The sequence below is a fragment of the Procambarus clarkii genome, chromosome 81, assembly GCF_040958095.1.
Source record: "Procambarus clarkii isolate CNS0578487 chromosome 81, FALCON_Pclarkii_2.0, whole genome shotgun sequence".
In the NCBI taxonomy this organism is placed as follows: domain Eukaryota; kingdom Metazoa; phylum Arthropoda; class Malacostraca; order Decapoda; family Cambaridae; genus Procambarus; species Procambarus clarkii.
The window spans coordinates 22986363-23011850 of record NC_091230.1 but is presented as its reverse complement, the minus strand read 5'-3'; the positions used below and the strand labels follow the sequence as shown (position 1 = coordinate 23011850).

Below are 25488 nucleotides of genomic sequence, written 5' to 3'. Positions count from 1 at the left end.
TACCAGACTAACTCGAGGCTAGTTCGCCCGCATAAACCTAACTACCAGACTAACTCGAGGCTAGTTCGCCCGCAAGAACCTAACTACCAAACTAACTCGAGCCCTCAGAATATTTCCTATACGGCGTGGAGACCGAAATTAAATTTATCACTGACAAATACGGGTGACTAGATACATTTCAAGGGAATAAATTGGTGAAGAATTAGATCCTTCATCCTATATTATTAAACAAAATATTGAAAATGAATGGCCTTCAGAAAAAAATCTAAAGGATTTCTTAGGGCTATTCCATTTACGTTCAAGAATGAAATAGGTAAAATAGTAGTATAGGGGAGAATAGATAAGATGATACGTGAGATAAGGTACAGAAAGGCCTCCCATTAGTGCGAATATGGCAGTCGGAAATTTGAAATACATATGACATTACCGCATGCGGTGATGGGGTGGATATAGGTGATGGGAGTAGGTTATAGAACAGGTGTCGCCTATGGCTCAAGAAACCTCTTGGAGGCTCCTTTGCTGCCATCGTATGTATACATGTTTGTAGAGCGAATGGGTGTATATGTTAGAAGCGACTAGGCGTGTATGTGGCAGTATACAAGTTTAAAAAGAGAGCGAGCCATGTTGTGTATGTGTAGATGCGCATATGCGCAGAGAGCAAGATGTGTACGTGTGTGTGTGTAGGGACCTTGAACACGCAGGCGTGTGTATGTGCGTGAGTGTGTGTGTGTGTGTGTGGAGGAGGCGACGGGTGTGTGTATGCCTGTGTGTAGAGAGCGGGTGTGTCTGAGGGGAAGTGTGGTAGTGGAGGTGGCGGCCACCAGGCCTGGTGGGGTAGACCAGACCATGTCCTGTCTGCGCCGACTCGCCCTAGGCTGCTCCCACCTCCTCTTTCTCTCTCTCTCTCTCTTCCCTTCTCTCTCTCTCTCTCCTTCCAGTCTCTTCTTCCCCCCATTACCCTTGTCCTGTCACTGCCTTGTTTAATGTGTAGATGGACGTGTTGAATCAAGCGGGTTATGAGTAGGAAAGGAGGTAATGAAGTACTTGTGTGAATATAAGACAGCGTACAGAAAACGGGATTTCTACTTCGACCCGCCACCGGTACCTAGTTGCCAGATGGCTCCCACAAGATGATTTCTCATATCCTTCACAAACTTGGGCGCTTTCATCTGCTATCAGATCTCGACCTGGGCGTGGGATAGCACGTATGATATCCCGTTATCCCCTTTGAGTAGTATGGCCGGAAGTGGGGTGCGGGGGAGGGGGAGGGAAGTCGGTAGCGAGGTAAGGTGGTTAAGAGCGAATATAAGATTGATCGGCAGCGCCTCACAGCGGGAATGGCGGGAGAATTTGGCGCGGGGGGGGGGGGGAGGACGGGGAGGAGAGCGAGGGAGGGGCTGATTCCCGATGGCCCGGCTGCTCCCCATGTCAGTCGGCGGCGTACGCTGCCCGTGGTCAGGTGTCGTAATCCCCTCTGTCGCTCGCGCGCGCGAGACTCGAACCGTCGGAGCGTCTGCTCGAAGGGACGCTACTATCTCCTTGAAGGGTATGGCTGTCGGGTTGCGTGTGCGTGCGTGCGTGCCCCCCGCGGCAGCCGCACCTTCGGGATGTACTAACCTCCCTCGGTGTATAGACCTGGATGTGTTGTGATGTGCTGTTTTCAGGGCTGGTGGATCACCTCCCTTTTCAACTGAACTGACATTATATATGCCGCCCCAGAGTTATATCAAAATCTTTAGGCTGTGCAGTTTCTGTAATATATATATAGCGTCGGCTCTGGGAGATATGTATATATCTATCTCCCAGGGCCGTAACGGGTTTTTATATACATTTGTGAGTGTGTATAGGTGTTGTGGTGTTGTGGTGGGTGGAGGCAGGAGAGGCCTGGGAACTGGGGCAAGTGAAGGGACTGGTGCCGGTCACTCTCTCTCTCTCTCTCCACCACCCGCCCTCCTCACTGATATATTGTGTAATGATTTTATGTTGCGCAGCTCTCATGCTGACCTGACCACTATGCTGACCTTCCTCCCTCCCTCCCTTCATGCTGACTTGACCACCATGCTGCCCTCCCTCCATGCTGACCTGACCACCATGCTGCCCTCCCTCCATGCTGACCTGACCACCATGCTGCCCTCCCTCCATGCTGACCTGACCACTATGCTGACCTTCCTCCCTCCCTCCCTTCATGCTGACTTGACCACCATGCTGCCCTCCCTCCATGCTGACCTGACCACCATGCTGCCCTCCCTCCATGCTGACCTGACCACCATGCTACCCACCGTACTACCCTCCCTCCATGCTGACCTGACCACCATACTACCCTCCCTCCATGCTGACCTGACCACCATACTACCCTCCCTCCATGCTGCCCTGACCACCACACTACCCTCCCTCCATGCTGACCCCTCCACACTACCCTCCCTCCATGCTGACTTGACCACCACACTACCCTCCCTCCATGCTGACCTGACCACCACACTACCCTCCCTCCATGCTGACTTGACCACCACACTACCCTCCCTCCATGCTGACCTGACCACCACACTACCCTCCCTCCATGCTGACTTGACCACCACACTACCCTCCCTCCATGCTGACCTGACCACCACACTACCCTCCCTCCATGCTGACCTGACCACCACACTACCCTCCCTCCATGCTGACTTGACCACCACACTACCCTCCCTCCATGCTGACCTGACCACCACACTACCCTCCCTCCATGCTGACCTGACCACCACACTACCCTCCCTCCATGCTGACCTGACCACCACACTACCCTCCCTCCACACTACCCTCCCTCCATGCTGACCTGACCACCACACTACCCTCCCTCCATGCTGACTTGACCACCATACTACCCTCCATGCTAACCTGACCACCACACTACCTTCCCTCCATGCTGACCTGACCTCCACACTACCCTCCCTCCATGCTGACCCAACTGCACTAGTTTCATGTCTCTTCCTACCTCATCGTCCGACATACATGTACTCCCTACCCCCCCCATCCCCTCCCTCTCTCCAGTACACCCATTCCCATCAATATCTACTTGTGCACCCAGTACCCCCAAACCCTACTGGCCCCCCCTCGCTACTGGGGCCTCCAGTACTCCCTACTGGTGTCCCTAGTAGCGCATTGAGAAGGAATGAGAATAGTGTGAGTGAGGGATCATGAGGACAGTGTGAGAAATGATGAGAAAAGTGAGATGGTGGAAGACCCAATTAGGAAGTCTAAATGGGCATGAATTCTACGGTTCAATTGAAGGTGTATGGAAATAGTGTGAGAAAATGGGGGTGAATGGAGAAGACAGATAAGAAAAGGAATGTAAATAGTATTGTGTGATGATTCTCAGGTACGGATAAATGGGCCAAGAATAAGCGGTCAGAGAATGCAGAGTGTAAGGGGGGGTGGGGGTGGCATGGGTACTGAGTGTGTGTGAGGAGGGAGGCAGGGGGTGAGGGGTGAGGGAACACAAAGGGGCAACAGTAAGGGGGAAGAAAAAGGACTTAGGGTAGAGTGCACTGTGGGTTTAGGTAGTGTCAAGAGAAGCACAATATGAGTTGATTATTTTATGTCCACCTATACATCTCATGTGTGTGTGTGTGTGTGTGTGTGTGTGTGTGTGTGTGTGTGTGTGGGTTTATTGTTTTAACTCTCTATTTCCTGCCACATCTTCTAGGGTAACTCCTAGTTGCATTTTCCTCCACAATGTCTTCTTTTTTAAGGCTTATGAGTTCGGAAAATCTTCTATGTCGTTCTCATGTCTCCTCCATCCTCGTGTTTCTCTTCACGTTTGACAAGCTTCAGTTTCCTGAGCCTTTCCTCGCAGTTTAAGCCTCATAGATCTGGTACCAGGTATTTCTGACTATTTTTCTAGTTTGGTATTATGGGTGGATGCTCCAGCTTCCTTCTCGCTTTTTATGCCATTGCAATTCTCTGGGTTCAAATCTAGCAGCCATTTTGCCGACTATCCTTGAAGCTTATAGAGGTCGTACGACTATCCTTGAAGCTTATCGAGGTCGTACGACTATCCTTGAAGCTTATCGAGGTCGTACTGCATATTTGTAAAAAAAAATCGTGTGATATGCCTCTATATTAATTGTAAATCCTTTGCAAATATTGATTTCAATGCATCAGATTTCTCTCTCAAGTTATTTACTCATATTAGGAATGGTGTTTAGCTCTATTAATAACGTTTGCGGTAATCCACTTGTGTCCTCATTCCACTCTTAGATCTCGTACCTCCTTGTGAAACTGAGTCTTGAGAGACAGGTACTCTATAAGCCAATACAGTGGTCTCCTAGTTACTGGTACTTTCAGACTTCAGTAGCAGTCGCGTCTGCGGAATTGTGTCAAATGTCTTCTGAGAATCCAGGAAGGTAATGTGTCTATCCTTCTCTGTTCTGCTTCTGTCTTGGTTGACCCGTCTTAAAACTGCTGTGGGTTCGTTAACCGGAGATGTGTGGAGGCAGAGGGTTGTCCTCTAGGTTCGCATCTCTGTTCCTGATGAGCCTCGCTGCCTGGTACTTTGCTGGACTTGATGTGGATTCGAACTGGGAAGCATGTCGATCGGCGTGGTGAGAGACCTACCAGGGGGGTCTACTGTGTGTGTGTCTCTCTCTCAACAAACACACACACACACACACACACACACACACACACACACACACACACACACACACACACACACACACACACATTCACTGTCAAATATTACACGCATGATCTTATTTTTCGGCCACTTATTGCTGGCGTATTTTTCCTGTATTCTGCACTCTCTAATTTTTCATTCAATTTTACTCTCTTGTTTAGTGTGTGTGTGTGTGTGTGTGTGTGTGTGTGTGTGTGTGTGTGTGTGTGTGTGTGTGTGTGTGTGTGTGTGTATGCATGCTTTGGAGCAAACACTATTGAACCATGGAAATCAAATTTTTTTCCGTTTTCTCAGAGGATTTGTATGTAACTTCCCTCTATCATGATTTCTTAAAACATATTTTTTTCTCCAGTTCTCTTAGTCAATTACCTTTTATTTTCCAAATTCACGCATCTACGCGTTTGGGTTTTTAGTCGTGCAAGACACAGTGCTCTTCGTGGGCTCTCTGTTTCGTTAATGCTTATTCAAAGGTCAACTTATTACCATGTCCTACTGGCATGTTGTCCTGGGAAGTTTTTGTTGGCTACGTCTATCAACCTTTACCTCCATGTCAAACAACCGTCCCTTCTCGTGTACACTAAACTTGGCATCAGAATCGATTAGGTGGTTCTCCTTTCGTCCGTAAGTGCTCTTACATGGTCCTTGGACCAGGTAAGATGACTTACGACCTCTGGTAAGATGACTTCCATAGACCCCTGTCTATGGAAGATCTGTATCTTCCCTAGACAGGGAAGATACAGATCTTCTAGACAGGATAATGTCCTGTCTGGGGCCATCTGGTATGTAAGGAGCTGATGCAGATAAGCACACTGTTACTGTTGGTATTTCTGTTAGGATCTCCACGGGTATAGCCTTGTGTTCATTCGCTTCCTTCATTCGCGTCGTAGTTCTTGCTTCAGTTCAGCAGAAGGGCTACTCTTGCTTGCTTTCTTTCCTGGCGTCTTGTGGGGGGAATGAATTGGTTATCATTAAGGAGTTTTGTGTCCTACCAATACTGTAGTGTGTGTGTGAGAGTGAGGAGAGGTGTTGTGAGAGCGTGTTGTGTGGAAGAGGGAGAGGAGAGGAGGCGATAGGGAGAGTGCAAAGTGCCAAAGTGTGCATGAAATGGAATTGGACAACTTTTCACTGGTTGGGGGAGGTGGGGGGGGGAAGGGGTTGTTCCTTTTTTATTGGTCTGATGGTTGGCCAGTGGAACCCCATCCACCACCACTACCACCATCACCGGGGCCCACCACCACTACCACCATTTCTCGGCCCACTTCCACCACCTTCATTATCTGTCCCTACCACAACCACCTGTAGTTCAGGAAAACACACACACACACACACACACGCGCGCACACACACACACACACACACACACACACACACACACACACACACACACACACACACACACACACACACACACACACAACCTACCTAACAGCCTACCTGTAACGATTCGAGAAAGAGACCTGGGAGTGGATGTGACACCTAATCTAACTCCTGAGGCACATATAAATAGGATAACGACAGCAGCGTACTCTACACTGGCGAAAATTAGAACTTCATTCAGAAACCTAAATGAGGAAGCTTTTAGGGCGCTTTACACTGCCTACGTGAGACCCGTCTTAGAGTATGCCGCGCCATCATGGAGCCCCCACCTGAAGAAACACATAAAGAAACTGGAGAAGGTTCAGAGGTTTGCGACGAGGCTTGTCCCAGAGCTACGAGGGATGGGATATGAAGAGCGGCTGAAGGAACTGAACCTTACGACACTAGAGAAAAGAAGGGAGAGAGGAGATATGATAGGGACATATAAAATACTCAGGGGAATTGACAAAGTGGAAATAGATGAAATGTTCACACGTAATAATAACAGAACGAGGGGACATGGGTGGAAACTGGAAACTCAGATGAGTCACAGAGATGTTAGGAAGTTTTCTTTTAGCGTGAGAGTAGTAGAAAAATGGAATGCACTTGGGGAACAGGTTGTGGAAGCAAATACTATTCATACTTTTAAAACTAGGTATGATAGGGAAATGGGACAGGAGTCATTGCTGTAAACAACCGATAGCTAGAAAGGCGGGATCCAAGAGCCAATGCTCGATCCTGCAAGCACATATAGGTGAGTACATATAGGTGAGTACACACACACACACACACATTATTGACACGTATATTTATGCACATCTTCGGAGCACAGGGCCGCTTGAGTATGCATACATAGGTATACGGATGTATTTCATACATTGACCTAGAGTGGTACCAGCGCTCAGATACGTGGGAGATACACATTTGGTATACACATTGAAGGGGGATACTTAACCAGGCAAATGTTTGAGGAAATGCTGAATCAAAATATTCAATGTTTTGCCTTTTTATTCGAAATAAAAAAATGTATATTAATCTTCGTTCATTTGACGGCTTAGTTTCTATGTATGTATGTATGTATGTATGTATGTATGTATGTATGTATGTATGTATGTATGCATGTATGTATGTATGTATGTATGTATGTATGTATGTATGTAGGTATGTAGGATTCTGACATCAAATTTCATGTTGTCGAATTAATCGAGATCTGACATTACACCGCAGTCTTGTAACACCACATATTGTTTGATTGTATGTTGGCACTGTAAAACTCATACACCACACACTGTATGTTGGCACTGTACAACTCACACACCACACACTGTATGTTGGCACTGTAAAACTCATACACCACACACTGTATGTTGGCACTGTAAAACTCATACACCACACACTGTATGGTGGCACTGTACAACTCATACACCACACACTGTATGCTGGCACTGTAAAACTCATACACCACACACTGTATGGTGGCACTGTACAACTCATACACCACACACTGTATGGTGGCACTGTACAACTCACACACCACACACTGTATGTTGGCACTGTAAAACTCATACACCACACACTGTATGCTGGCACTGTACAACTCACACACCACACACTGTATGTTGGCACTGTAAAACTCATACACCACACACTGTATGCTGGCACTGTACAACTCACACACCACACACTGTATGTTGGCACTGTAAAACTCATACACCACACATTGTATGGTGGCACTGTACAACTCACACACCACACACTGTATGCTGGCACTGCACAGTGCATGCGTGTCACCGTTGTGCACATCAGTGCCACGTAATATTAGTGAAGAAGTGGCACCACCACCACAAACCCTCCCTACTAACGGGGCAGCAAATAATCAGAAACGTCGTGAACAGTTCCCCTCTCAAGACTCGTGTGGCCCCTCCCCCCCCTCCCCCCCCATGCCCCCTTCAGGTGAGTGGGCGTGGCTGACCAAGGGCCACACCCACCGCAATACACCCAGGTGAGTGTCATTAGTATAGTTGTATGTCGCATACAGCACATACTCAAACTCGACTATACACGGTTTTATATATATGAAACAGAGAGAAAGATCTAGGAGTTGATATCACACCAAACCTGTCTCCTGAAGCCCACATAAAGAGAATAACGTCTGCGGCATATGCGAGGCTGGCTAACATCAGAACAGTGTTCAGGAACCTGTGTAAGGAAGCATTCAGAACCTTGTATACCACATATGTAAGACCAACCTTGGAGTATGCAGCCCCAGCATGGAGCCCGTATCTTGTCAAGCACAAGACGAAGCTGGAAAAAGTTCAGAGGTATGCCACTAGACTAGTCCCAGAACTAAGAGGCATGAGTTACGAGGAAAGGCTGCGGGAAATGCACCTTACGACACTGGAAGACAGAAGGGTAAGGGGAGACATGATCACTACCTACAAATTCCTCAAGGGAATTGACAGGGTAGACTAGGATTAACTATTCAACACTGGTGGTTATCTTGAGGTTATCTTGAGATGATTTCGGGGCTTTAGTGTCACCGCGGCCCGGTCCTCGACCAGGCCTCCACCCCCAGGAAGCAGCCCGTGACAGCTGACTAACACCCAGGTACCTATTTTACTGCTAGGTAACAGGGACATTGGGTGAAAGAAACTAGGAATGCATTAGGAAGTGATGTGGTGGAGGCTGACTCCATACACAGTTTCAAGTGTAGATATGATAGAGCCCAATAGGCTCAGGAACCTGTACACCAGTTGATTGACGGTTGAGAGGCGGGATCAAAGAGCCAGAGCTCAACCCCCGCAAGCACAACTAGGTGAGTACACTCTTACCCACACACACTCGTACCCACACACACTCGTACCCACACACACTCGTACCCACACACACTCGTACCCACACACACTCGTACCCACACACACTCGTACCCACACACACACTCGTACCCACACACACTCGTACCCACACACACACTCGTACCCACACACACACTCGTACCCACACACACACTCGTACCCACACACACACTCGTACCCACCGTCACATTTCATCCCCCATCAAATTTGAATTAGCTTCACAGTTGCTTTGCAGTACACACACACACAATAGCTCCTCTACACCTGGTGGTATTTACACATATATACATATACATACGTACCTAACCACGTATATGTATATTTAATACCCCCATACATATCCTCACATACATTCACCTCCTCATTCTTTAAAATGTACACATTCCCCCCCCCCCCCCGCCAGCATTTATGTATTAATTCACCAACGTACACATTGCATTCACATGTACACATCTACATAATGACACACATTCTTGTAGGCTCACCTGCGTACACCGTACACATTGTATTCATATGTACACACGCACACATTCTTGTAGGCCTACCTTCGTATACATTCTTCCGGCCATCGTCAGTTTTTCCTTATCTCTGGTAGTCATTATCTATTTGCAAGTTTCCCCTCCTTGAGTTACTTCTCTCAGAAAACGAGACACCTTAAAATATTTTTCATACGTCAAAATACAAGGCTATTATTGTGATGAAGAACCTTTTAGTTGGTCGAGGGGGTCATAAACTGTTTAATGATTGTTACCCAGACACTTGGGCTGGACGGTAGAGCGACGGTCTCGCTTCATGCAGGTCGGCGTTCAATCCCCCGACCGTCCACAAGTGGTTGGGTACCATTCCTTTCCCTCGTCCCATCCCAAATCCTTCGCTGATCATACATAATTCCGGGTTAGTCATACTTTGTTCAAAATACCGGATATGTATTTTCATGTGACATTCTCCATTATTCAGTATATTGACCCATTTCTTGGGTTGTGAGTAATTGGATTTTTTTTTTTAATTCATATGTGTATCTACATATCCATATGTGTCCCAGTTACAGTTTATACATTGACTCGTTTTTTTTCTTGCCTGTTTTATTCGATTTTTTTTGGTTTGTTAATTGTTTTTAGTGACTTTGGCCGTGTTGTTGTCAAGTTTCCCATTTTCTTTGTTTTTTTTAATTTGTAGTGAAGTTGGAGCATTTTATGTGGGCATTGGACTGTTTTTAGTCAGTTTTTCCTTGTGTTCTCGTTTCTCTGCTGTTCTTAGGTGTGTGTGTGTGTGTGTGTGTGTGTGTGTGTGTGTGTGTGTGTGTGTGTGTGTGTGTGTGTGTGTGTGTGTGTGTGTGTGGTTGCTACCAGGCTTGTCCACCCTGGTGGGTCTCTCGTGGAAAGCCTATGAAATTGTGTTTGTAATATCATTTGTCTTCCTTGCTTGGGCAAGGTGGAACATTCGTTTACATAGATATTACGTGTGGGGTACCCCCGAGGGCGAGTTTTACGGGACATATTACAATCTCTACATATTACAATCTCTACATATTACAATCTCTATATATTACAATCTATACATATTGCTGTCTACATATTACAATCTCTACATATTACAATCTCTACATATTACAATCTCTACATATTACAATCTATACATATTGCTGTCTCTACATATTGCTGTCTCTACATATTGCTGTCTCTACATATTGCAATCTCTACATATTCCTCAAGCCTTCGCGTTTACACAGGCACTTCGTCTCCTCCCTCCCAACAGTCACCATCAGTCTTGTGGGCATATATATATATATATATATATATATATATATATATATATATATATATATATATATATATATATATATATATATATATATATATATTTAAGTTATATTTTCGTGAGATAGACTGGGTCGGGAGGAACGTTCCCTCCTAATAGACTAATACAGTATCTTTTCATCTTTATCTGTTTCTTTTAGTATCTTTTTTGCTTCTTTATTGTATTGCGTCTTGTTTATGGTGTTTGTGATGTAATATTCTGTTGGGGGGAGTTGCTTTCTGGTGATTCCTTTGTTGTGGTATTGTTGTTTAGTGATTGTTAATGGGGTATTGTTGTTCAGTGATTGTTAATGGGGTATTGTTGTTCAGTGATTGTTAATGGGGTATTGTTGTTCAGTGATTGTTAATGGGGTATTGTTGTTCAGTGATTGTTAATGGGGTATTGTTGTTCAGTGATTGTTAATGGGGTATTGTTGTTCAGTGATTGTTAATGGGGTATTGTTCCATATGTGTTATTGTGGTGTTGTTCCACAATTGTTACTTAATGGGGTATTGTTACGTAATTGTTACTCGTTATTGTGGAAGTGTTACTTCAGAATTGTAACTTTTGGAATTAAATGGCGTGGAATGGAGGCTGGAACAATGTACACTTTGAGGTGATGGAACAATGTTGTTCATCTCGTGTGTTGTGGTATAAATAAATGACTCTACTGACGTTCCTGTTAGTTTTAAAGAGGGGTTTGTTAAGTTCGAAATTCTTTCACGCAAAAGGGGGTATCTATGAACTATTTTGGAGGTGGGGGGGGGGTTGAATAGGCTCCCTCTCCCCATAATGTAATAGTTAATTAGATAATTCTTGAGTGTTTGTTAATGAATACGATGAAAAATTAGGTGTACTGCAAATTGTAGTTGTTGGTCGGTAATTATAATTGGTTTTTGATTATTATTTGAATAATTCTCCCACTCTCTCTCTCTCTCTCTCTCTCTCTCTCTCTCTCTCTCTCTCTCTCTCTCTCTCTCTCTCTCTCTCTCTCTCTCTCGCAAGAGTTTTCTCTCAGAGTACCTGTTGCACCTTTGCTTTTCACCTAATCACAATCGTGACTAGGTGAAAAGTATTTTTTGTTTACGGTGGTTGATTAATTCCGTTAAAAATGCAATGGTTCATGTGAGATAACAGGTGATAAGGCCCTTGATAGTTTCCAGTCTTTCCATTTCCTGGAAATACATTTAGATCCCTCACTGTAACATAGTCACCTAACTGGCACACTTAGAATGGAAACCTGTGCAATGCCTTGCAACTGAGTGGTGCAAAGGTGGTTCACTTGCACCAGAGGCATCTTAGCAGTCTGGTGTCGTGCACTTAGAAAGTTGATAAATAAAGCCAGCAAGGAAGACATGTAATTGAGAAAGTTGTGTGTGTGTTTCTGAACTTTCTAGGTAGTAACCCCAGCTCCCAAGACTGTCCTTCCTTTCTTACACACACACACACACACACACACACACACACACACACACACACACACACACACACACACACACACACACACACACACACACACACACACACGCGCGCACACACACACACACACACACAAACACTAACACACACACACACACACACACACTAACACACACACACACACACACACACACACACACACACACACACACACACACACACACACACACACATACACACACACACACATGAGTACACACACACTCCAAGGCGGTGTGTGTGTGTGTGTGTGTATTCATGCCAGTTACATACTAATGATCATACACGCTCACGACTTAATAGTGTAAGCCAAGCGACTTGCATGCCTATACACACACGCAAATTCATACACCAGTCTGTATGTATTTTAAGATCCTTTGTCACCTCCAAGATCCTGCCTATGTCTTTGTACACGCTGTTCTCGATTCAGGGTAACTATCCGTATTAGTTCTAAAGTGCTTGTTAGCATCGAGGTTTGAAGTGCATGGATTGACTTACAGGGACACTGGCCTCTTAGTGTCTAGTAAGGCTGTTGTGGGTAGTTTGCTATCTACGGTAACTAGAAGACACTTGAGTGACTGATTCGTTGAGTAGAGGAAACTGAGTAGACAACTGATTGATTGACTGGTTGGGCTAGAATGGCTAATATAAAGGAAATAAGTGTTTAACATTTACTGAACGAGATCATTAGCTAAGTGTATCATTGGTTAAGTGTATCATTAGCTAAGTGTGTCGCTAGGTAAGTGTATCATTAGCTAAGTGTATCATTGGTTAAGTGTATCATTAGCTAAGTGTATCATTAGCTAAGTGTATCATTGGTTAAGTGTATCATTAGCTAAATGTATCATTGGTTAAGTGTATCATTAGCTAAGTGTATCATTGGTTAAGTGTATCATTAGCTAAGTGTATCATTCGTTAAGTGTATCATTAGCTAAGTGTATCATTGGTTAAGTGTATCATTAGCTAAGTGTATCATTGGTTAAGTGTATCATTAGCTAAGTGTGTCGCTGGGTAAGTATATACGGAGGGGGGGAGGCGGAGGAGCTTGTGTTGACAAGTTAGTGTTTACTGCCATATTGACTGACTTGAGTGTCTCGGACGAATGTTTACTGAGGTGAATGGATCCTGAGTGGTGGCAGTTTTGAAGTGTTGACCTCCAGCGAGTGGTTGTGGGTGTTGACTGGAGGGGTGAGTGTGTTGACTGACTTGAAGTGGGAGGAGGGAGGCTATAGTGTGTCACAGAGTGTGATGGTCCATCCAGGAGACAGCCCACTTAAAAAGATGTTTACACAGTGCTCTGATAAGCTCGTATCTCTGGTGTTCTGAGGTTATACGTGAATCCTGTTTCGTGGGTTTTTGTAAGGTAGTGATTGTGTCAAGATGTAGTGATTGTGTCAAGATGTAGTGATTGTGTCAAGATGTAGTGATTGTGAGGTATCATTGCCCCCTTCAAGACGGGTGGGTGAGGGGGTGAGGTCTAGGTAGTGAGGAAGGTGATGGTGGTGGTGGTGGTTGGTCAGCAAACAAACTTGTTGATGGGGGTCCTAGCGCCCCGTGTTGATGGTCAGGGGTCGTGTTTCCATCCTTCTCTTCCTCCTACCCCTTCTCCTCTTACCCCTTCTCCTCTTACCCCTCCTCCTCTTACCCCTTCTCCTCTTACCCCTTCTCCTCTTACCCCTTCTCCTCTTACCCCTTCTCCTCTTACCCCTTCTCCTCTTACCCCTTCTCCTCTTACCCCTTCTCCTCTTACCCCTTCTCCTCCTACCCCTTCTCCTCTTACCCCTTCTCCTCTTACCCCTTCTCCTCTTACCCCTTCTCCTCTTACCCCTTCTCCTCTTACCCCTTCTCCTCTTACCCCTTCTCCTCTTACCCCTTCTCCTCTTACCCCTTCTCCTCTTACCCCTCCTCCTCCCTTTCATCCCCTTTTTACTTTCCATTTTGTGTTTTCTCTCTTTTCTTTAGCCTAATTTGCACTGTTCAATCTATTTTGTTTGCATTTGTTTGAACCTTCGTTTGTTAAGTTTTGTTTTTGTTTGCTTGTTTTTTTTTGTTATTTTGACTATTTGTTGATTATTTTAGTTGTTTTCATTGTTTACACGAGCATTTAGTTGTTCTTTGTTTATATTTATATTTTTGATGTGTTATTAGTCTTCATAAAATGTTGTCTGGTATTTCGTATCATCAGCAGTAGCTGGGGTCATGTGTCAGGCACTGGGGTCATGTGTCAGGCACTGGGGTCATGTGTCAGGCACTGGGGTCATGTGTCAGGCACTGGGGTCATGTGTCAGGCACTGGGGTCATGTGTCAGGCACTGGGGTCATGTGTCAGGTACTGGGGTCAAGGTCAGGCACTGGGGTCATGTGTCAGGCACTGGGGTCATGTGTCAGGCAATGGGGTCTAGGTCAGGCACTGGGGTCATGTGTCAGGCAATGGGGTCTAGGTCAAGCACTGGGGTCTAGGTCAAGCACTGGGGTCTAGGTCAGGCACTGGGGTCTAGGTCAAGCACTGGGGTCTAGGTCAAGCACTGGGGTCTAGGTCAGGCACTGGGGTCAAGGTCAAGCACTGGGGTCTAGGTCAGGCACTGGGGTCATGGTCAGGCACTGGGGTCAAGGTCAAGCACTGGGGTCATGTGTGAAGTCCTGGGGTCAAATGCTATGTAAGGTCAATGGTCTGTCTCAGGGTCAAACACGTTCTCGTTAACTGCAGTTCAAGATCAACTTTCAACAGCTGAGACCAACCAGTCAGTCAGCCAGCTGTGACCAGTCGAGTGTTGTGTAATACTGAGAAAGACGTCCTCTAATTTACCTGTGGGAGGAGTTACGAATATCGGAGTTCAGCTGAATTGCGTTCGGAATATCGGGATTGCGTGAGACGCCATCGCCATATCGGGAGTCAATGGAAATACAATATGATGATAGGATTTAGCGCCAAAGCATAGGGATATAGGGATTCAATAGGAATTGCTGGGTACAACAAAAGTTACTGGAATTAACTAGGAATATTGGGATTTACTGGGGATTTCTTGGAATACGGTGAATAGCTAAGAATGCTGTTATTCTGTATGAATAGTTAGGATTGCTGTGATTCACTGTGGATACGGTGATTCATTGGGAATAGCTAGGAATATTAGGATACAGTTAGAGTAACGAGGAATATCAGGGGTTCATTGTGAATAACCAAGAATATTGAGATTCACTGAGAAGAGGGAGTTAAGTCGAATATAAGAATCGCCTCAGCAAACTGGCCATTAAGACCTGATCGCTAAGAGCAGTTACCCTTTAAAAGCGTGAGGGATAATGAATGGTTGAGAGGGTAGTTAAACCGGCTGCTGGACAAGGCCAGAGTGAAAGGGCATGACTAACAAGGACCCTCTGGGAGAAAAGATTCCCGTGGAATTTCAATATTTTATGCGATATTGTAAACAATTGGAAGATTTTGGATTCCGCCTTCTAAGAGTGTGGTGATGAAGGGCGGATTTTGTAAATTGATTAAATGGGTACAGTGGATTACAAAGGATTTTAAATGACTAAACATTAGACCCAATGAAGCCTGTGATTTTTTTTTTGCACGCTAATATATGAGTGCTGAGAGCCACTCACTATAACGTGGGGAAAGCAAACCCAACCCAACCCCCCCCTCCCATATGTAACCCAAGCCACATTTGTAACCCAAGCAACACATATGAAGGTGACGACGTTTCGACCTATCCCGGACCTGTGTGAAGTCGAAACGTCCCCAGTACCTTATCTGTTAATGTGTATGTTGGGTTACTTATTTAAATGGAATTATTTGATTAGCAAATTATGCAGATAAGAGATTTGGTCAAAATGTCCGCGATGTATAAATTTTTTGCGGGTTGTATTTAATAATACAACATGAAATCCTGAGTGGTTTCATGCTAATTACAAAACGGGGGACGAAATTACTGACCAGGTTGTAATTGGCTTCACTAACAGTTGAGACTGGGCAAGAGGGCACTTAATTAACTGGAGGGCATCTCTGCAGGAGGGTGGGGGACCAGGAGCTGTAGTCCGTCCATACTATTGCTTTCTAAGCCCACGGCTGAAGGCTTCTGTTTCGTACGTTCGTGAGGAACAGTCGTATTTGTTTGTTTGGTCTTTCGTGAGGAATATATATATATATATATTCGTGAAGAATATCAGTGTTTTTTCGGTGTTTCGTGAGGAATATTCGTGTTTTTTACGGTCTTTCGTGAGGAATATTCGTGTTTTTTACGGTCTTTCGTGAGGAATATTCGTGTTTTTTACGGTCTTTCGTGAGGAATATTCGTGTTTTTTATGGTCTTTCGTGAGGAATATTCGTGTTTTTTACGGTCTTTCGTGAGGAATATTCGTGTTTTTTATGGTCTTTCGTGAGGAATATTCGTGTTTTTTACGGTCTTTCGTGAGGAATATTCGTGTTTTTTACGGTCTTTCGTGAGGAATATTCGTGTTTTTTACGGTCTTTCGTGAGGAATATTCGTGTTTTTTATGGGCTTTCGTGAGGAATATTCGTGTTTTGTATGGTCTTTCGTGAGGAATATTCGTGTTTTCTTTTGTCTCTTTCGTAGCATGCGTTACCCAATTAGACTGATCGGTAGGGCGACGGTCTCACATCTTGCAGGTCGCTGTTCGATCCCCACCAGTCCAAGTGGTTGGGCACTATTCCTTCCCTCTGTCCTATTCCAGCTCTTTGTCCTCCTATCCCTCCCATGTGCTATATATAGTCGTACTGGGAGGGATAGTCGTACTGGGACGGATAGTCGTACTGGGACGGATAGTCGTACTGGGACAGATAGTCATACTGGGCTCCAGTACCATCCTAGCGCTTTCTCCTCATGATGATCTTACCTACCTCTCCCTACTGTATTGTATTTCATGTCCTTGAAAAAGTCTTTATACCAAAAGTAATTTTATTTAAAAAAAAAAATATTTTTTATTTTAGTCTACCCTTTTTACACTTAAAATTTGCAAATGACCAATTAGATAACAATCTTTAAAGTTCAGGTTGGGTGAAATAGCCTGCAAGACCCAATTATATCACTCAGCTTTAAAAAAAAAACAATTACATAACACGACCCGAAATAGCAAGTGATATATTTATTGTATAACAAGTCCTTGCTCGCCAGTAGTGTGCATCGTTATTCATAGAAAGTTTAGCGTGTGTGTGTGGTGAAGTATTGACCATTGCTACAATAACTTTCCTGAACACATGCATGTGTAGTACCCTCCTACGACCGTGTGTAGCCGAGATGTGTATGTGTCTTGCATGTGTCATGTATATACTTACGTTGTAGAATATTGTGAGATATTTATGTATACTTGTAAGTTGCCATATTTGTGAGATATGTATAGTTGCCATACGGTGCGTTGATTACTCAGGCTGCCATAAAGTGTGATAACTCGAGGTGTCATGGAATATTCAACTCTACTGACTCAGTAGAGTTTAAACTCGTATGAAAGCTGTTATGGGTAATGTTTAGCGATGATTTCATTAGCGAGAACACCGTGTGGAACCACCGGACCGAACTACGAAGTTAACAGCGTGGTAATTGAACCGTGTCGTTAGGTAATTGATTATTAGTTGAAACTACCCGGGCGCCAGACAGAACCACCCCGGCGCCAGCCAGGTGGAGGAGGAGGGTGACTTGTCGAGTTATAACTCAAGACAGATGCTGAGTAGTTGTCCACGTTGGAGGGAGATGGAGGGGAGACAGGAATTGGAGTGATAAAGAGTGTAGAGATGGAAGGTTATGGTGGAAGAGGAATAAGAAGTAAAAAAGATAGTAGGGGGGGCGAAAGTTGAGAGAGAAAAGTGCGAAAGAGGGAGAGATGGAGAAAGAATGATAAAAATGAGTATCAAATGCAATAATAACAATTCCGAATAACAAGAATCACACAATGGGGCCCCTACGAATCACACAATGAGGCCCTACGTGGGGCCTCGTAGCCTGGTGGATAGCGCGCAGGACTCGTAATTCTGTGGCGCGGGTTCGATTCCTGCACGAGGCAGAAACAAATGGGCAAAGTTTCTTTCACCCTAAGTGCCCCAGTTACCTAGCAGTAAATAGGTACCTGGGAGTTAGTCAGCTGTCACGGGCTGCTTCCTGGTGTGTGTGTGTGTGTGTGGTGTGGAAAAAAAAATAGTAAACAGTTGATTGACAGTTGAGAGGCGGGCCGAAAGAGCAAAGCTCAACCCCCGCAAAAACACACAACTAGTAAACACAAGAAATAAACAGTATGCTCTCTCTCTCTCTCTCTCTCTCTCTCTCTCTCTCTCTCTCTCTCTCTCTCTCTCTCTCTCTCTCTCTCTCTCTCTCTCTCAGTGCCTGCCATAGCTCCGCATGGCACCCTGGTCTCCGTCATCCAATAAATTGATGTGAAAGGGATGCCAAACAGGAATTGAGAGAGAGTTGGGAAAGTTGATGGATAAGAAGATGGTGTTTGCTAATGGGATTAAATGTTTGTGTCTGGGGGTTGGATTGATGATACTACAAAAATAAGGGTAGGGTGTGTGTGTGTGTGTGTGTGTGTGTGTGTGTGTGTGTGTGTGTGTGTGTGTGTGTGTGTGTGTGTGTATGTATGTGTGTGTGTGTGTGTGTAACTACCTAAGTGTAGTTACAGGATGAGAGCTACGCTCGTGGTGTCCCATCTACCCAGCACTCTTTGTGTGTGTGTGTGTGTGTGTGTGTGTGTGTGTGTGTGTGTGTGTGTGTGTGTGTGTGTGTGTGTGTGGTGAAAGGGGTATGTTTAGGAACGAACTTCAGCTCTTGAACTCCGCTTTCCCCAGCTGCCTTTCCTCTAAGACAATCACTACCAGCCTAAATTCCTCTTCAGCACAAACACTTTTAAAACTGTTTATGTAGTTAGCCGCTGCTGCTGCTGCTGCTTCCTCCTCATCTAGTTAATCCTAGTTGCCTTCTCTCTTCTCTGTGGATCATCTGCATCTTTCCTAGCGAGCGAGAGTCGTTGTTATAGTTAGTGATCGGTGGTTTGAGGCCCAAAGCCATGTATGGTCACCAGTTGTGACAGTAGAGGTCAGGTGTAGAGCCAGATGGAGAGGTCATTAGTTGTTAGGAAGGTTAGGTTAGGTTAGGTTAGGAAGGGTCAGCAGTAGTGGTTGGAGGCCGGTGGTGCCATCTGCGTCAGCTGGGGCCCAGAAGGCTGTCGCCTGAGCCTCCGAAGGCAGTATCGACCCTCACCAGCTGCTGGAGGACTACCTCAATACTGCCAGCTGCAGGACTCCGTCGACTCCCGCGGCATGTGAGAGGCTGAGGACAGGACAATCAATAGGATGCATTGGTGAGAGAGAGAGAGAGAGAGAGAGAGAGAGAGAGAGAGAGAGAGAGAGAGAGAGAGAGAGAGAGAGAGAGAGAGAGAGAGAGAGAGGCTGTCTCGGTCTTAATTAACGAGTGGTCTGCTAACGGTCTTTCACTACACTCATGTGCAGTGATGGTGAATTTTTTTTGTTTAACTTAAATAGTTGTGTAGTGATGGTCGAGGACCGGGCCGCGGGGACGCTAAGCCCCGAAATCATCTCAAGATCACCTGAGGCGTTATCACCATCAACTCTCCCAGTGTCACCATCACCATCACCATACACGCTTTCGAGAGTCAAAGACGTTAACGAAATGGTTCTAACAACATCTCGCGCCTGGATAGTGAAAATGAAAAACAAAAAACATTCGCTGCTTGGCTGTTGCTGCTTTGGAAGCCATTTGTATTCAAACTGTGGCAAATAATAATGCTTCGTTTTCGTAAGTAGGCCGATGAGCGCCGTGGCTCGGAGCTCAGGAGACGGACAGGAAGATAGACAAGAGAGAGAGGGAGAGAGAGATAGAGAGACACGTGGGGACGGAGGTAGAGTTGATAGATAGGGATGGATATACACATACACACACACATATATACACAAACAAAATAGGAAGAGTGGGAGTAATGTTTACAGCAGCGAGTGTACTGGCTTAGAAAATCGGATTACCTCACCATGGTGTGTTGGTCGGGCGAGCAGCGTCGGCCAGGGAGAGATTCTCTCTCTCTCTCTCTCTCTCTCTCTCTCTCTCTCTCTCTCTCTCTCTCTCTCCCTCTCTCTCTCTCCCCCTTTTATTTATGGTTGGCTAGCTTGTTGGTGCCTACACGTGTTGGTGGAGCCGGGTTTAGATTTGTTCACTTTATTTCTTCTTTATGTGTCTGGTTGACTTTGTTTCACTTTATACATTTCTTTCACTTTTTAGTTTTTTTTCCAGGATTTATTTGTAATGTTGTCTTTTTTCCTCACAAACCTTCAAGCTGAGAGCTCAGCTGTCCTCCATCAGCTCATCTCAAGCTTAATTATAAAAAGCTTATTTTAAGAGTTTATTGTTTCTCATTAGAAATATATTTTATTTAATGTTGACTTAAGAGTTATACTAAGCATAGGATGAGGCTGGAGCCAACTGTGTGGTTATCTTGAGGTTATCTTGAGATGATTTCGGGGCTTTTAGTGTCCCCGCGGCCCGGTCCTCGACCAGGCCTCCACCCCCAGGAAGCAGCCCGTGACAGCTGACTAACACCCAGGTACCTATTTTACTGCTAGGTAACAGGGGCATAGAGTGAACGAAACTCTGCCCATTGTTTCTCGCCGGCGCCTGGGATCGAACCCAGGACCACAGGATCACAAGTCCAGCGTGCTGTCCGCTCGGCCGACCAGCTCCTCCGTCTGTGCTCTTTAATGAATGATATATTCAACACTAAATGAATATCCCCCTTTATTATACTGGCATTCATTTGCATACATCATTCATGACCTCTTCTTGCTCGTGAATTAATGGAAGATTATGCATATTAATTTTTTTTATAAGGATGTGACATATAGCTGTGTTCGAGAGCATTGAAGCTATGAGAGGGATTCGAACTCGCGTCCCGCAGCTCCTCAGTCACATGCACTGGACCCAATGATGGTTGAGATGCTTCCCGAGCACATCGTGGTCCATGAGGTTCTGCGTGCGTCTGAGTGTTGGGGTTAACAGGGTTCGATCCCATCGTATAGCTTCGATGTTTTTTTTCTCAATTAAAGATTGTATTTTCAGGTTTCTTGTGTAATTGGAGCGACGTTAAAAACAGTTTGTATATTTCACAATCTTTTTCACTCGCATTTTCCGCTATACAACGGGTGTATTTTTCGCTCAAACCCTTGTGTATGCGTTGTATATTTTCCATACACGTATTTTATCAACAAAACTTATTCTTCCTATCCATCTGGTTGAATTGTGTGTATGTCCTGGTCGACGTTGTGTGTGTCCCAGTCGACCCTGTGTATGTCCCAGTCGACCCTTGTGTGTGTCCTAGTCGACCCTTGTGTATGTCCCAGTTGACCCTTGTGTATGTCCCTGGTCGACGTTGTGTGTGTCCCAGTCGACCCTGTGTATGTCCTGGTCGACGTTGTGTATGTCCCAGTCGACCCTTGTGTGTGTCCCAGTCGACCCTTGTGTATGTCCCAGTCGACCTTGTGTATGTCCCAGTCGACCCTGTGTGTGTCCCAGTCGACCCTTGTGTATGTCCCAATCGACCCTGTGTGTGTCCCAGTCGATCCTGTGTATGTCCTAGTCGACCCTGTATATGTCCCAGTCGACCCTTATGTGTGTCCCAGTCGACCCTTGTGTATGTCCCAGTCGACCCTCTGTGTATGTCCCAGTCGACCCTGTGTGTGTCCCAGTCGACCTCTGTGTGTATCCCAGTCGACCCTGTGTGTGTCCCAGTCGACCCTTGTGTATGTCCCAGTCGACCCCTGTGTATGTCCCAGTCGACCCCTGTGTATGTCCTAGTCGACCCCTGTGTATGTCCCAGTCGACCCCTGTGTATGTCCTAGTCGACCCCTGTGTATGTCCCAGTCGACCCTGTGTATGTCCTAGTCGACCCTGTATATGTCCCAGTCGACCCTTATGTGTGTCCCAGTCGACCCTTGTGTATGTCCCAGTCGACCCCTGTGTATGTCCCAGTCGACCCTGTGTGTCCCAGTCGACCTCTGTGTGTATCCCAGTCGACCCTGTGTGTGTCCCAGTCGACCCTTGTGTATGTCCCAGTCGACCCCTGTGTATGTCCCAGTCGACCCTGTGTGTGTCCCAGTCGACCTCTGTGTGTATCCCAGTCGACCCTTGTGTATGTCATGGTCGACCCTGTGAATGTCCCAGTCGACCCTTGTGTATGTCATGGTCGACCCTGTGAATGTCCCAGTCGACCCTTGTGTATGTCATGGTCGACCCTGTGAATGTCCCAGTCGACCCTATATATGTCCCAATCGACCCTGTGTATGTCCCAGTCGACCCTGTGTAGGTCCCAGTCGACCCTCTGTGTGTATGTCCCAGTCGACCCTCTGTGTATGTCCCAGTCGACCCTCTGTGTATGTCCCAGTCGACCCTATGTGTGTCCCAGTCGACCCTGTGTATATATACACTTTCTCTCCAGGATATACGAGGGGAATTTATTGACGTTGTGTCATCGATAAGGTTTGAGTGTCTGGTATAAGTATTACCCCGTCGCCTCCCCTCGGGCGGCTCCACAGGCTGGAGGGAAAGTGGTGGTCGGTGTTACGTGGTTTAAAACGCTTTATTTTTGTGCTGTTTTGCTGTTTTTTAGCGGATTATATTTCTTGCATAGAGGTGTTGTGTGTGTGTGTGTGTGTGTGTGTGTGTGTGTGTGTGTGTGTGTGTGTGTGTGTGTGTGTGTGTGTGTGTGTGTGTTTACTAGTTGTGTTTTTACGGGGGTTGAGCTTTTGCTCTTTCGGCCCGCCTCTCAACTGTCAATCAACTGTTTACTAACTACTAACTTACTAACTACTTTTTTTTTTTTTTTTTTCCCACACCACACACACACACACACCCCAGGAAGCAGCCCGTGACAGCTGACTAACTCCCAGGTACCTATTTACTGCTAGGTAACAGGGGCACTTAGGGTGAAAGAAACTTTGCCCATTTGTTTCTGCCTCGTGCGGGAATCGAACCCGCGCCACAGAATTACGAGTCCTGCGCGCTATCCACCAGGCTACGAGGCCCCTGTGTGTGTGTGTGTGTGTGTGTGTGTGTGTGTGTGTGTGTGTGTGTGTGTGTGTGTGTGTGTGTGTGTGTGCTCACCTTATTGTGCTTGCGGGGGTTGAGCTTTGGCTCTTTGGTCCCGCCTCTCAACTGTCAATCAACTGGTGTACAGGTTCCTGAGCCTATTGGGCTCTATCATATCTACACTTGAAACTGTGTATGGAGTCAGCCTCCACCACATCACTGCCTAATGCATTCCATTTGTCAACCACTCTGACACTGAAAAAGTTCTGTCTAATGTCTCTGTGGCTCATTTGGGCACTCAGTTTCCACCTGTGTCCCCCTTGAGCGTGTGTGTGTGCGTGTGTACTAACCTGTTTGTACTCACATATATGTGCCATCAGGATCCCAGCTCTTGGACCCCGGTTTTCTAGCCCTCGGTTGCCTTATGACACCTGGCCTGTTATCATATCTAATTATAAAGTTATGAATAGAGTTTGCTTCTGCAACCTGATTCTTTACTTCATTCCACTTTCCCACTACTCTTGTTCAGAAAGTAAAGCTTCTTACATGATCTATTGTTCATCTGAGTCTCAGGCTTCCGTACTTGTTCCATTGGTACAAATCGTGTAAATAATAATACAGGAAATAATTATAAAGATAATAATATCTTTTAAGATAACTAATAATGAGTATTATGGTAATGTCAACAGTGTTAATACTTTCCATGTTCTATTATCTGAGGTAACTCATGTTTTAATGGTACCTTGAGGTTATCTTGAGATGATTTCGGGGCTTAGCGTCCCCGCGGCCCGGTCCTCGATCAGGCCTCTTTTTTTTGTTACACATCCCCCATGAAGCGGCTCGTAGCATCTGTCTAACTCCCAGGTACCTGTTTACTGCTAGGTGAACCGTAGTAAATGGGTATGAGGGTGAAACAAACTCTGCCTATTTGTTTCCGCCTTCCCCGGGGATCGAACCAGGAACCTAAGGACTACGAATCCTGAGCACTGGCGACTCAGCCGTCAAGACCCCCTGGTTCAAGTCACCTCGGGTCCCTAACGGGGGTTTAAACTCACTGTAGGTCCTGTTAAGGTCCCCCAATGTCAAGAAAACGGTCATTTTAAAGTGTGGTCTCCTAACCTACCAGAGGACCTAAAACAGAAAACGGGGACAGTACGTCACTTTCGCCAGCCGCTTCCATTTTCTAGTACGACGATTTGTGGGTCTTATGTAACGCCTACGATCGAAATGTGACGTTCTTTGTCAGCGGACAGGTTGCTGGGGGGACACCCCGACCTTGGCCATCGTGGTGTTGGCGCTGGCCCAACTGTGACTCAAGTCTGGTGTCTCCGTCTGGTGTCTCCGTCTGGTGTCTCCGTCTGGTGTCTCCCGTCTGGAGTCTCCGTCTGGAGTCTCCGTCTGGTGTCTCCGTCTGGTGTCTCCGTCTCGTGTCTCCGTCTGGTGTCTCCGTCTGGAGTCTCCGTCTGGTGTCTCCGTCTGGTGTCTCCGTCTGGAGTCTCCGTCTGGTGTCTCCGTCTGGTGTATCCGTCTCGTGTCTCCGTCTGGTGTCTCCGTCTCGTGTCTCCGTCTGGTGTCTCCGTCTCGTGTCTCCGTCTGGTGTCTCCGTCTCGTGTCTCCGTCTGGTGTCTCCGTCTGGTGTCTCCGTCTGGTGTCTCCGTCTGGTGTCTCCGTCTCGTGTCTCCGTCTGGAGTCTCCGTCTGGAGTCTCCGTCTGGTGTCTCCGTCTGGTGTCTCCGTCTCGTGTCTCCGTCTCGTGTCTCCGTCTGGTGTCTCCGTCTCGTGTCTCCGTCTCGTGTCTCCGTCTGGAGTCTCCGTCTGGAGTCTCCGTCTGGTGTCTCCGTCTGGAGTCTCCGTCTCGTGTCTCCGTCTGGTGTCTCCGTCTGGTGTCTCCGTCTCGTGTCTCCGTCTGGAGTCTCCGTCTGGAGTCTCCGTCTGGTGTCTCCGTCTGGAGTCTCCGTCTCGTGTCTCCGTCTCGTGTCTCCGTCTGGTGTCTCCGTCTGGTGTCTCCGTCTCGTGTCTCCGTCTCGTGTCTCCGTCTGGAGTCTCCGTCTCGTGTCTCCGTCTGGTGTCTCCGTCTGGTGTCTCCGTCTGGTGTCTCCGTCTCGTGTCTCCCGTCTCGTGTCTCCGTCTCGTGTCTCCGTCTCGTGTCTCCGTCTCGTGTCTCCGTCTCGTGTCTCCGTCTGGTGTCTCCGTCTGGTGTCTCCGTCTCGTGTCTCCGTCTGGTGTCTCCGTCTGGAGTCTCCGTCTCGTGTCTCCGTCTCATGAATCTCTTTGGATTCTTCTGGTATATTTTTGTATACATATGCATACACACTCAGATGCGTGCGTTTGTATATG

General features: G+C 46.3%; 2 protein-coding genes across 2 annotated transcripts in view; one reads left to right on the top strand and one right to left on the bottom strand.

The window, feature by feature from the left end:
• The first annotated feature begins 1424 nt into the window (after positions 1-1424).
• unc-13 overlaps positions 1425-25488 on the top strand; it is a 241694-nt gene continuing 217630 nt past the window's right edge. The window contains exon 1 of the mRNA XM_069315567.1: positions 1425-1546. The gene's annotated coding sequence lies outside the window, so the exon portion shown is untranslated. The remainder of the gene's footprint in view (positions 1547-25488) is intronic.
• Positions 24395-25453, bottom strand: LOC123748115 (protein starmaker-like). The gene has a single exon (XM_045730307.2). It carries the CDS (start codon positions 25451-25453, stop codon positions 24395-24397), a length of 1059 nt encoding a protein of 352 aa, XP_045586263.2.